This window comes from Telopea speciosissima, chromosome 11 (assembly GCF_018873765.1).
Source record: "Telopea speciosissima isolate NSW1024214 ecotype Mountain lineage chromosome 11, Tspe_v1, whole genome shotgun sequence".
Taxonomy (NCBI): domain Eukaryota; kingdom Viridiplantae; phylum Streptophyta; class Magnoliopsida; order Proteales; family Proteaceae; genus Telopea; species Telopea speciosissima.
The window spans coordinates 38,790,845-38,804,353 of NC_057926.1; the positions used below are offsets into that span (position 1 = coordinate 38,790,845).

The following is a 13,509-nucleotide window of genomic DNA, read 5'->3' on the forward strand; positions in this document are numbered from 1 at the left end:
AATGCCTCTTGGCTATTAGCCTTGCCCTTGGACTTGGCTTGCTTTGGCGTGCATGAATTAGTGCTTGGCCTTTGGTTTATGCTCATGCTCTCATGCCCATTGATCTGTGTGTGGCTTGCCTCGATTGACGCTCGTCCTTCTAGGTGTGTTCAAGCTTCGATCGGCACACAGTATTTCGATCCACGCCCAAAGCGATCCGCGCCCTAGGCCGCATCCAGGGTGATCCGCTCCTTGGACTGCGTTTGGTACGTGTTGCTCTTCCTTTCTCTTCTTTTCTCTTTTCCTTCCTCCTACTTTTCTCTTTTATTTTTTGGGCGGCGTCCATTGGTGGATGGCGCCCATTCATAATTTTCTTCTCTCTCTCCTTTTTTTTTTTAATTGGTTCTGCATTGGTGGTTGCAGGTTGGCATCCTTCTCTTCTCACCGGTTACTTGGTTTTGGGAGATCGTCTTTGAGTAAGTAGCCTATTTGCTTACTTGTTTGTCCATGTCTTCCTTTGACGATTCTGATCCGACTGCGGTCGTGGTTGGATCTGTTGAGGAGTCCTCTTCGGGGTTGTCTTCCCCCGTGGATACTTCTTCTTCTTTGTCCTCCCCTATTGCTAGTGATGGGGAGGAGGACATTTCTGGAGATTCTACCCCTAGTAGGGGTCTTAGGGCCTCCAGAGCTTCTACTTCTGTTGGTCCATGCCTGTTTCTCTAGTATATAAAATATTTGTTGTTCCTTGGTCTTTTGGCCATGGACACGCCTTTGCCCAAACCTCGACCTCGAACCCTCACGAACTCGGACCTCGAACCCCGAACCTCGATCCTCAAACCTTGGACCATGAACCTCGATCCTCGGACCTCAAACCTTCGTGAACTTCGATCTCCGACCTCGAACCTCGTCCTTGTCCATGACCTGTCACCTCCAGTCCTTCTCTTCCTTCTTCTTTTTTTTTTTTTTTGGCATTTGCCTTTGCTTTTAGGTGCCCCCCAAGTGTTTGCTTTTCGGTGGCAAGGGATAGTGCGTGGCTTCTTTCTTGCCTTCTTACCCTTGCGTCTCTTGTGCTTCTGCCGCTTGGGCTCATGCATCTTGTGCTTATCATTTTCTTGGATGTGTGCTACTAGTGTGTGGCTAAGCTGCTTTCGTTCCAGCGATCCGAGCCTTAGAGGGTGACGATCCTGGTGATCGATCCGTGCCCCGTGGTTGGCTTCCATCGATCTGCGCTTGGGGTTGGCGTCCATCAATCCACGCTTGGGGGTTGTCTTCCATCGATCAGCGCCTAGGGGGTTGGCGCCCATCAGTCCGTGCCCAGGGGTTATTTTCTATCGATCCATGCCCAGGGGGTTGGCGCCCATCAGTCCGCGCCTGGGGATTGGCTTCCATCGATCCGCGCCCAGGGGGTTGGCGCCCATTGGTCCGCACAGGGGTTGGCTTCCATCGATCCGCGCCCAGGGGGTTGGCGCCCATCGGTCCATGCCCAGGGGGTTGGCGCCCATCGCATCCGTGCCCGGGGTTGGCTTCCATTGATTCGCGCCCAGGGGGTTGGCGCCCATCGGTTTGCACCCAGGGGGTTGGCGCCCATCAGTCCGTGCCCAGGGGTTGTCTTCCATCGATCCGTGCCTGTGGTTGGCGTCCATCAATTTGCGCCCAGTGCTTGATCCATGCCCAGGCTTCAATTTGCGCCCAAGCCTCGATCCGTGCCTGGACCTTGGTGTGGTAGTCGTGATTTGAGTAGTAATGGAAGACGAGTATTCTTGAAATGACTCTTTATGAAATTTTTTCAAATTATCCTTGAAGCAGTGCTGTTGCCGCTACTGCTGATGATGCTGTCTCAATATTGCTTCTACTGGTAATACTTCTTCAGCTGTTCTGAGTTCCAGGTGCGGTCTACCTTCTTGCCCCTAGAGTTTTTAATCGGTATGTCCCTAGATGTATCTGCTAGGAAACTATATAGGGTCCTTCCCAGTTTGGTGATAGCTTCCCTTCCTTCCGTGGAGGTTATGCACTTGCCCTCCTTAGGACTAGGTCCCCCTGGTGGAATAACCGTTCACGTACCCTGGCATTGTAGTACTTGGCTTCCACCCATTTGGTGAAGTAGTCTATGGTGACCACCAGGTACTTGTGGTTGCCTGATGCTGCGGTGAAGTCCCCAAAGATGTCTACCCCCCACATGGCTAAGGGAATGGGGTTGAGGATCGATGTCAGCTTGGTGGCGGGTAGTTGGGGTACTGGGTCGAACAATTGACATTGCTCGCAAGCCTTGACATACTGGATGGCTTCCTCTTACATTCTTGACCAGTAGAGTCCTTGTCGGAGGATTTTATAGGCTAGAGCTCTTCCTCCCATGTGGCTTTCACAGATTCCTTCGTGTGCCTCTGCCAGGGCATACCGTGCCCCCTTGGGCCCTAGGCATCGAAGTAGTGGCGCTGTGGCCCCCCTCTTGTACAGTACTCCGTCCAAGATGGTGCACTTTGCCGCTCTCATTCTCATCTTCCTTGCTTCAACCTTGTCTTCAGGTAGGATGTCATTCTATAGGTAGTTGAGTATAGAGTCCATCTAGCTAGGCCCCTCCTCAATTTCATTGACCTGCTTTTCCTGATGTGCAATACGTACACTGCCCTGACCAGGTTTTTGAGTTCATCCTTGGCTAGCCTGGGTAGTGTGTCAGCGGTGGCATTCTCGAACTTCATGAACTCCTCGGACTCTGTCTCTAAACTCGGACCTTTGTAAATTCTGACCTTGGACCTCGATCCTTGATCCTCAAACCTCGATCCTCGATCCTCAAACCTCAAACCTCGGTCCTCGAACCTCGAACCTCGAACCTCGATCCTTGAACTTTGAACATTGTCCATGCCCATGGCCTGTCGATTGTGGTCATTGGCCGTGGCCAAAGACCCCCTTTTTGTTTTTCTTTCTTTCTCTCTTGTTTCTAACTTTTTCTCTTCCCTCGTTTTTTCTTCTTTCACTTTTTGGCTTGATCCTTGGCTTTTGTGTTCCATGACTATGCCCCCCAAGTGTTTGATCTTTTGTCATAAGGAGGGGCATTTTTCTTAGCTCTTAGGCCCTTGCCTTGTCCTTGGTGCTTTGCTTGGCTTGGTGTCTTTGGCTTTTGTCCTTTGTGCTACGCACTCCTTTCTTGCCCTGGTTTACATTTGGATTGTGCCCAAGGTGGCCCACGCCCGTAGGTGGTCTTGTTGCTTTGGCCGATCTACGCCTGTAGGCAGTCCGCACCGGTAGGTGGTCCGCTCCCTTAGGCGTCCACGCTCTGTTGGCCGATTCGCTCCTGTAGGTGGTCAGCGCCTGTAGGGGTCCGCGCTTTGTTGGCCGATCCGCGCCTGTAGGCGGTTCACGCCCATAGGTGGTCCATGCCCGTAGGGGTCTGCGCCCTGTTGCTTGGCCGATCCATGCTTGTAGGCGGTCTACGCTCATAGCCGTCTGCGCCCTTGGTTCATTCGATCTATGCCTATAGGCAGTCTGCGCCTACCCTGCTTCGGTCGATGTCCTTGGTGAGTATTGTTCTTCCTTTCTTGATTTTTCATGTAGTATCTACATTCATCAAATTTTTTTTTTATTGACCTTGCATTGATGGTTGCAAGTGGGTCTTCTTCTTCCTGGTTGGGTCTACATGTAGCTTTTGCTCTGCTATGGATCTGGGTATGCCTGGCATGTCTGCAGTTGACCATGCGAAGACATCCATATTTTCCTACAGGAGGTGTCCCAATTCTTCTTTCTGCTCGTTGCTCAATAGTGAACCAATCTGTATGACCTTGAAAGGGTCATCCTTGCTGAGTGGCCATGGGACTAGGTCCTCAACTGGTCTTGCTCTCTTCTTTGTCAATTCATCTCTCAGGTCACTGACCAGGTTCTCTATGCATAGTGCCATCCCTCGTGTGTTGCCATTGTTCTTCTTAACGAAGGTGGCATAGCATTCTCTGGCTTTCTTTTGATCACCTCGTACTTCACCCACTCCATTGTCCGTGGGAAACTTCATTTTCAAGAAGATTGGAGATACGATGCCCCTGAGGGCTGTCAGAGATGGTCGCCCTAGGAGTCCATTGAGTGACACCATAGACCGGACAACCATGAGATTTACCATGATGGTCACCTGTTGAGGGTGCTCCCCAAAGGTGACGGGTAGCTCTATAGTGCCTTTGATGGAGGCTGTGGCGCCCGAGAATCCATGGAGGTAGGTGGGCTCTGGCTTGAGTTGGTCATCTCCGAACCCAAATTGGCGGTATGCTTCCAGTGATAGCACGTTCACGGATGCCCCTGTATCAATCAACACCCTGTGTACTGGGCGGTTGGCTATTTCCTCTTATACTACTAGGGCGTCCTCATGTGGAAGGCGTAAGTCTGCATCCGAGAAGGAAATCACCATCTCGGTCTTTGCTATCTTGCTTGGCTTCTCTCCTACTCCCACGAACCTGGCATGAGCTTTGGCTTTCCTCATTGACTCTTGCCCCGGTCCTCTAAGTATGGTAAGGATGGGGGCTCCCTTGGTGCCACTTGGTTCTGCCGCATCTCTTCTTTCATCAGTGCGATCTCTTTCTCTGTCTCGATTTGCTCTCCTTAGCCCGAACGGCCTTTGCGTCTTCCCTTCATGTATCTGTCTAGGCTCTTTGCTTTCACAAGGTTTTCTATCTCTCTCTTCAGTTGGTAGCATTTCTCTGTGTCATGCCCTTAGTCCTTGTGGAAGAGGCAGTACTTGTTAAGGTTGCGCTTCTCAAGTCCTGCCAGCATAGGTCGTGGCCATTTTATTAGGTCACGGTCTTGTATCTGCATGAGGATCTGTGACCTGGTAGTGTTCCCGGGTGTGAACTCTGGACTGCTTGCCCTTTCACCTCTCTCTGATCGACGATCACCTCTTTCAGACGAGGGATCGCCCTTCTCCTGTCGACGTTCAGTCCTTGACCTCTTATTGTCCCTGCGGTCATCCGGTGCTGACCTCTTATTGTCCTGGGTCTTGCCTTCAATTGCCTTTATCCACGACTGCACTATCTCAGCCATGTTGGCGAACTCATTACATCGCTCTAGGAGCTCTTTCATGGTCTTGGTCTCATGACATGCCAAGTCCTTGATTAGTTCCATGTCTCGGATGCCCCCTACTAGGGCGACGTGCTGGGTCTGGTCATCCAAGTCTATGACTTCCAAGGATTCCTTGGTGAACCTGCTGACATACTCCCTGAGGGACTCCCCAGGGTTTTAGATCACGTTCAGTAGGTTGACCTTGGTCTTCTTCTGCTTGACGCTGCTTTGGAAGCGGGTCACGAACTGTTTGCATAGCTCTGCAAATGATCCAATCGACCGTGGTCGTAGTCGGGAGAACCATGAAGTTGCTACACCCTTGAGGGATGCAGGGAATGCTCGATCGGATACCACGTCCGATCCACCATATAGAGTCATCATGCCATTAAAGTAATTGATATGGTCTTTAGGGTCGGTAGTACCACTGTAGAGTTCAAAGGTAGGTAACCTGAACCTGGATGGTAGTGTCGCAGACATGATCTCCTCTAAGAAGGGGTGTTGTCCAGGTATGGAATGTGTCTCGCCCTTGGTCTGCTTCTTCAACCCTTCCAGCTTCTCGTCTAACTCTCAAAGTCGCTTGTCTAGCTCTTCATCCCGTGTCCCTCGCCTGGTGGGTCGTTCACTACGACCTCGTTCACGTCCTCTCCTGGAGCTCCCCTCCCGTCTGGACTGTTGGTAGGATGGGGTGGAATCAAGTCGTGATGAACCTTGGCGTGAATGCGAGAGGCCTTCTTCATGGTTGGTTCAGCTTCGCTCTGATGCATGTCTCCCACCAAGTCTTCCATTGAACACTGACCTCCGCATAGACCCTTTGGGGTCAGGTACTATGGATCGGTGTGATGGTGTCCTTCCTTGGTCCAACCGTACGGAAGGTCTTCTGTTCTCCTCAGAGGTTGGGAGGGTTCTCCCCACTACCTGGTATGTCTTCCAGATCTATCACCCCCATGAGGTGACCTCTTGGGACTTGGCTCCTGTCGGGGATCCACCTTGTAACGGTGAAATGTCGCCCATTACCTCAAGTAGTCACGGAACAGTTGTTGGCCACGGAGGATTTGATGCTGGAGGTCGTTAATCTGACCCACAGTGGCTGGTGCATTGGGATCAGGTATGACTTCCACGATGTGTTCAACGGCGGCTTTAGGGTTGAGGTTGGCTACCTCAACCTATTGGTCTTCGAGGATCTCCTCCTCATGTGAGGCATGGTCATGGACTCTGCGACGTGAACTCTTTGGAGGTGGAGATCCATTCCCCTCTCCTGGGGCATTGTTGGTGGAGGAAGCGGTCTTCCTTCGTGCCATAGTTAATCAGATGTAGGAACAGGCTAGTAGAGGTGATGGCTAGCGTCGTTCCCACAGACGGCGCCAATCTGTTGAGTCAAGAAATCGCTCAGCAGTCCTTCGAGTGCTGTAACCTACAAAAGACCCTGGGTAACAAAGGAGAACCGGTGTGGTTCCGGCCTAGGACTCTCTGATGCCTAAGTTAGATTTCTCTGAGCAAACAGATGAATGAATAGTAGTATTCAAGGTGAGTTAAGATTGTCCCCTAGATGGGGTTGTGTACCTTGCCTTTTATAGTAGTGTATGGCGGTGTGGAGAGTCCCAGTTGATGTAGAGTGTTTGTCGTAGGTGATAGAGTTCCTGAGTAGTAGGGTTTATCCTTGATAGGTTGTCTTCCCGTGAGAGGCGGTGTCACGATAGACCTAGTAGTCATCTTGCTGAGAGACATAGTGTCATGATAGACTTGGGAGTTGTCTTCCCGAGAGATGTGGTGTCATTGATAGACTAGGTAGTTGCCTTCCTTAGAGATGTGGTGTCTTTGGAGGTTGCCTTCCTGTGGGATGTAGTGTCCTGATGGCCTTGGTATCCTTGATGGATAGATCATCTACGAGGTAGATGAAGTTCATGGTGTATGAGTCCGTTCACTCCACGTGACTCGATAGGCAGTGGCCTAGAGTCCTTGATGACGTTGCCTTGTTGATGGCGGTGGTTCCTGCCGTGTTTGAGGGAGACTGTGCCTGGGATGACGTGCCGCGGGGATGACGTGTGTGGGGATGACATGCTCGGGGAGGTCACGCCCGAGTCCGAGTCCAAGTCTGCGCCCGGGGTCTTCAGTCTGGGCCCAAGGTTGGTGGTCCGCGCCCAGGTTTGCGGTCCGCACCCAATTCCATGCCCAGGTTGGCGGTCTGCGCCCGAGTCTGTGCCCAGGGTTGGCGCCCGGGTCCGGTCTGGGTTGAATTTAGCTTGGTTCCCCATTTTGGGTTATGGTCCCCCTTCTTGGATTAGGACACATGGCGGCCCCTGATTGGTCAGGGTGATTTTGGGTTTATCACAACTATTTCACAATCTTCTGCTAGAGCTAAATATAGGGCCATGTCTCCTACGATTTGTGAGTTGACTTGGTTACGTTAATTGCTCAAGGACTTATGAGTACTACACTCAGAGCCTATGGATTTATATTGTGATTATAATGCTACCTAAGGGTGTCAATTGGGACGGTTCCCGGTATTTGGGACGGGACGGGACCGGTATCGATACCAAAAGTGCCAATCCCAATACCGTCCCATTTAGTTAACGGGACCAAACTTAGATCCCAATCTCGATTACTAGCAGGATGGGACGGTACCGGTTCTTAAACGGTTCTTGGCACTGTAGAAAAAGGAAGAAGAAGTTTAATTGTTTCTAACAAGGCGGGTTTATTAGTGTTGTGGAATTTTTTCACTATCATGAAATTCTACTGCTTTTTATAAAGCAACTTAAATTATGAAATCATATTTTTACTTCTTTAAACTCCCTAAGATCACATGTAATAAGCTTCTCATTTTTTTTAAATCTAGAGAAGTCCTACAAAATGGAAGAATCCCATTGTGTTTCCTCTTTGATTTTCCAAAACAAAACTCTATTTATCACACATGTCACATGGTAGTGTATGTGCAAGCACGACGAAGTGCAAAAAGGAAGAACCTGGTAGAGGTAGTTGGTCGAGGAGGAGGGGAGGAGGGAGTGGCACGCAGCGAGGTTACGTGAGGAGATACTTCAAGTTATGGCTGTTGACCTATTGCTCCTCTTCGTATTCAAAAGGCAACTAATGAAACCCTAATGAGTCGTAATTCTTATACCCTTTCTTTTTTTTAAAAAAAAGATCTTATGTACTCTTTCTTTTTAAACGGTACTAGTAGTTTGGTACCATCCGTCACCTAATTGGTATTTCGCACTTTGTACCGTTGGGAATCCGTCCCGAACCATCCCGTCTCATTTATCATTCGGTACCAAAATCAGATACGATCCGTCCCATTTACTAATGGGACGGTCCGTCCCGGTTTTAGCGGGATGGTATTGGGGCGGTTCCCGTTCCGATCCCAAATTGACACCCTTAATGCTACCATATATATTGCGGCAAATCCAATTGAACGAATGGAACATATCAAGATTGACAGTCATATGGTACGTGAAAAAACTCAAGCTCGAAAAATTCAAACAGTTTATGTTTCACCAAACCAGCAAATGATAAATATTTGGGAAATTTTCAGCGTCACCCCTTTGTTAGAAACATAACACAACAGAATGACGATTTTGCAGAAGAAATACAAAGGAACAGAGGAAACACATACACACACACACACACACACACACGCACGCACGCACGCACGCACACACACACACACACACACACACACACACACACACACACACACACACAAGGCAAGATTTTACGTGGTTCACCCCCCAAAAAGAAAGGCTACATCCACGACCAAAAGATAGTATGAATCCACTATTTTTGTGAAGCAAATACAAACCCTTACTCACATCTCACAAAGAGATAACAACAATATATTGGAAATCCCTAACCCCAGAAAGTACAAAACTGCCCCCAGTAACCCGTCCGGTCCGGTCCGAACCAACATAGGACAAAAATACATATTAAATCGAAGCTCTCGACGAGCTCTCTAAGGCTTAGAGCTTATGGTGTTGATGCATGCACTTCTTGGTCCTTTTGACACATTTCGAAGGCGAAATGGCCCGCCGAAAAATGACCACAATATTTTCTGGACTAGAACTGAGATCAGACTTCACCAACAATACCCTTGAGGTTTGCCAATATTTTAAGGCACCCACACGAAGTATGGAAGTTATCACCCATTCCCTTAATTTAGAAAAAAAAAATTGCACACACACCCCCTACCGTTAGTCGAGGGTTGTTAAGTAATGATATTAGCGGATTAATTGTTTTAAAAGACAATTCTGCCTTTATTACGACATGAAGAACCTATTCTACCCTTCCAATTAAAAGAACCAAATAACCCTTTAGTGGGTTAATTGTTTTAAAAGGCTTCGTTTCATTGGTTTTTTGGGGTTTTTATTATAATAGAAAGGTGGGCAATGGTAAAGATACTTTCTTTTGGATTGATAGATGGAATGCTTCCTTTTCAACTTACTTAGCCCACCACGCGCTATGCCCGCTATCTTATATTGCCAAACGAACTAAAGTCTCTCAGATTGTGGGTGAGGATGATAGCAGTCTTTCCTCCCGATCCTTATTACCTGCTCATATGCACCCCTCAATTTTTAATTTTAATTTGCTCCTTTCAGATGATAAATGGTGGTGCATCTTTCATAAAAATGGCATATTGACCACAAAAATAGCTACAAAATTTCTTCTCGTTTCCCCTGCTCCCATAAATAAGTTGTCTACCAATTGGTGGAAGTTCTTTTGGAAACTAAAAATTCACCCTAAATTTAAGATTTTCTTCTGGCGTGTGATTCATGCAGGACTACCGCTCAAGGCTTCAGTTTCCAAATGGCCAACGATCGACCCCACCTGTGTTTTTTGTGGCAACTGTATCGAATCTCACTGGCATCTCTTCTTATCCTGCGAATGGGTCAAACACATCTGGGTGGCTGGCCCTCTGGGTCTATGTACTGAATCTCTGGTCTATGATTCCTTAAGTGATTTTTATGTTCAGTTTTTTCAATCCAAATGTCTTGATAAGGCTTCGTCTCATTGGTTTTTTGGGGTTTTTATTATAACTTGCTATTATATTTGGAATGCTCGGAATAGGATCTTGTTTCGTTCAGAAAAACCAAATGCCTTGGGGGTTTTACAAGAAGTATCATGCTGGATTTCAAATTTACACTTACACCCCTCCCCTGATACCTCCCCAAGTGTACAACAGGATTATGGTTCCCCTTCTGATGTATGTTCTTGGATACCTATTCCTAAACTTGAATATCCTATTTTATTGTGTGCAGGAATCTAGACCCCAGGAGTAAATCTGGCAAGTTGGGCGTACATGTTTCTGATGGATGGAAGATTTTTGTTTTTTGGTGCAGGATCAATTTTTCCGTACAGGCCTTGGGATCCGGAATTATACAGTATCAGGGTGGGTCTTGAACATGCTTTGTCTTTAGGCCTACAAATTAAAGAGATTTGGTGTTCTAAACCCTGACATTATAAGTGTCCTTCCATCCCCTACTACCTATCCTTGGCCTTGGATTTATATTAAGGAACTCATGTATATTAGTAATCGGTCAGCTGACATAGTTTTTACTATATTTAAAAATCCTGTTTGCTTGAACATTGTGTGTAATTTAGCAAAACGCAAGCAGGTTAGTTAAGTAGTATGTTTGTTTCTCATCCAAAAAAATATATATATCCTCCTCCTTCCTCAATCAAATACAATCACCTCTGCTACCGTCGAAGGAAGAAACCCGACATACCGGCAACCAAAGAACCCGACATTAACCAACAAAGGTAGAGAAGACTTCGAAGAAGCTTGTCCTCACTCCGGTGAGCCATCTGATTCTGAATTTTGAATCGCTGGCTCGACCCTTGTCCGAACTTGGCAAAAGTACAGTAGAAGCGCAGGACTCACAAGAAGAGACCGCATGACTTCTTCTCACACCAGGTGGTTATCCATGGTGATTCAACCTGGTGTTATTGACTTCCTCCCCCGGAAGTCAGCCTCAAGCCCTTGAAAGCATCTATCTTTGTCAACCCAAATCTCTCATCATTACATTTATTGACGTTTGCAGTGTAAAAATTGAAATCCAATAGAAAAGAAGGTTTTCTGCTTCAGTTGCAGCATTTCAAGCAGTTGAAGATGGTACATCCTTTGAAGGCCAATGATTCTTATAAGGCCACACAGAATAACTGGGGCCTTCAATAATGTTGCATGGCCGAGGAAGAACAGAAATTAAAGAGAAGTGGTGAATGATTTTGCCAATTAAGTTTAATATTGAAGATGCTCTGCTCTGCTTCACCATGGTTGTGTCTAGCAAGGTATCATTAATTACAGGTACCCTAATAAAACCAATAAAATTAAGAACAACTGATAATCATCTAGTTACAATTCTGAAAAAAAGAAAAAGAAAAAAAGAAAATCAATTACTAAAACCCTATTCGAACTAAAATTAATTAATTCAAAAGAAGCATCGGATTTTAGGCTTGATGTCACGAAGGAGCCAATCTGCCATCAACCTGTATCCATTCTGTGTGGAATGAACACCATCCCAACTCATATATGTTTCTGGATTTGAGCAAACTTGAACTCCTTCAGCTCCACACATCTTTATCAAATTGAAGTTGTATTCTCCCCCAGTTCCACAACATGCTTTTTCAATGGAGTTCACATCTAAACCTTAAAACAAAAAAAAGTAGGAATAGGAAGAAAGGATTAATTAGTATGCAATTTTGTAATTTGTTTCGAATTATAAACTCTTAAAGAACAAAAGTTTGGCTTACCAAGGAAATGGGCATGAGAAAGCACCCACTGATAAGCTGTGTAGTAGTCAGCATAAGCAATATCAATATTACTACCTTGCTCTTCCCTCAACAAACTAATTGCTCCTTGAAGTTGTATGTTATGGTTCATTGCAAAATTGTTTAATCCTTTCAGGCATTTGAGTTCATCGTAAGATGCTGGATCATTGATCGCGAATGCGGTGAGATAGATTGGTATACATCGAATAGGAAAATTTCCAGGAACCACCACTCTTGTTGCACCTACTTTAATCACTTCCTGTATATCCAGCAATATAAGAGAATAATTAAGAAGTTGATCAATATGAGTCTCTTAAGAAGGATGATTAATGAAGGAAAGAACTTACTGTGACAGCATCTTTGATTTTTTGAACAACAGAAGGAATTAGACTTTCAACCTCTTCCATGGTTTTCCCTTGAAAGAATGCATAGTTGTAGTCATTCCCTCCAATCTCTCCAACCAAGAAGAGAGAATTTCCAAGCTTCTGTCTACACTAATTAAAATTAGAAAACACAAATATTTAAGTCATGGAATTTGAAAGAAAAGGAATAGAATTGAAGTAATATGTTTATATAGAATAATAATTAATTACCTGTCTCAGTAGAGCAAATGGATTTGAGATGTGTCATGAACCAGCCAAGTTGGACAAAGAGTGAACTGTTGGTTAAAGGGGAAAAAATTCTCTGTTTGGCCAGAAAAGTAGTGTCCAAGGCAGTAGATCCAGCTACTGCAAAGTTAACTCCATGGCTAAAATCGGAATCTCGTTTCAAATAAGGGTTAAGAAGGGGGATTTGAAGAGCCATTGCTGTTAGCCATTCATTAAAAAGGTAGAGAATTAGTTTAGTAGACTATGATTTGATCCAAAATTATCAAATTAAACTGAAAACATTAACTAGCTAGCTAGGGAGAGTGACTTGCCAATATAGTCAATCATGAGAAGACCATCGGAGCATCGTCCGGTAGGGGTATTGGACAATGTCATACCATAGGGAAGATGACCATACGGAGTAGCAGTTCCAATTGGAGCTTCGCGGATTAGATTGCCGGTATCGGATATGGAGTCTCCAAATTGATATATAGCATCGAATGAACAGTTCTTGATTAATCGAGTAGCAGTACAGGGATGAAGAAGAGGAAGAAGAAGAAGAAGGAAGAGGAAGGAAGTATGAATTAATAGGGAAGAATTGAAGATTGCCATTAGAGAGAATTGCATACTCGATCGATCAGGAGTTGTGACTTGTGAGGTTCAGTATGTAGCAGAAGGGCCTAATATATGTATATTTATAGATAATCTGCATGAGAGGTGTGAGTATGTGTTTGCTAATCCAACTCTTAATACAACTCTACAAAGTTTAAGTTCAAGTTAGGGAAGGAGACAAGGATTACGAATGGGCATGAAACAGACAACTCACCAACTGCACTAGGCAGCTATTTGTATTACTGTGAAAGAACATTATTAGCATGTAGATACTAGATAGTGGTAGGATTGCATATTTTTTCTAGGGTGCATATTCTCTATGGGGGAGAGTAGCCCCTATGCGTGAACGGGGGCCAATGAGAGGGTGTACAAAAGCATCATGGGGACGAGATTTTTGCCATTCATATAGGGTGGGGTGGTCATTTCGCCCCCAGTGTATGGGTGTGGGCGGTACTCTACCCCACAGAAGACTTTTCTCCTGTTTTATAATTTATAATATGTGATACATTATACACTTGGGAAGACACATGAAGGACAAGTAATT

General features: G+C 46.0%; 1 protein-coding gene across 1 annotated transcript; it reads right to left on the reverse strand.

Annotated features, from left to right (window-relative positions):
* Window positions 1-11,423: 11,423 nt before the first annotated feature.
* Window positions 11,424-12,965, reverse strand: LOC122645076 (acetylajmalan esterase-like). Its single transcript, XM_043838422.1, has 5 exons — window positions 12,686-12,965; window positions 12,360-12,572; window positions 12,114-12,262; window positions 11,749-12,025; window positions 11,424-11,644 (listed from the first exon to the last, which is right to left on the reverse strand). Exons 1-5 carry the CDS (start codon window positions 12,963-12,965, stop codon window positions 11,427-11,429), a joined length of 1,137 nt encoding a protein of 378 aa, XP_043694357.1. The 3' UTR covers window positions 11,424-11,426.
* Window positions 12,966-13,509: the final 544 nt, after the last annotated feature.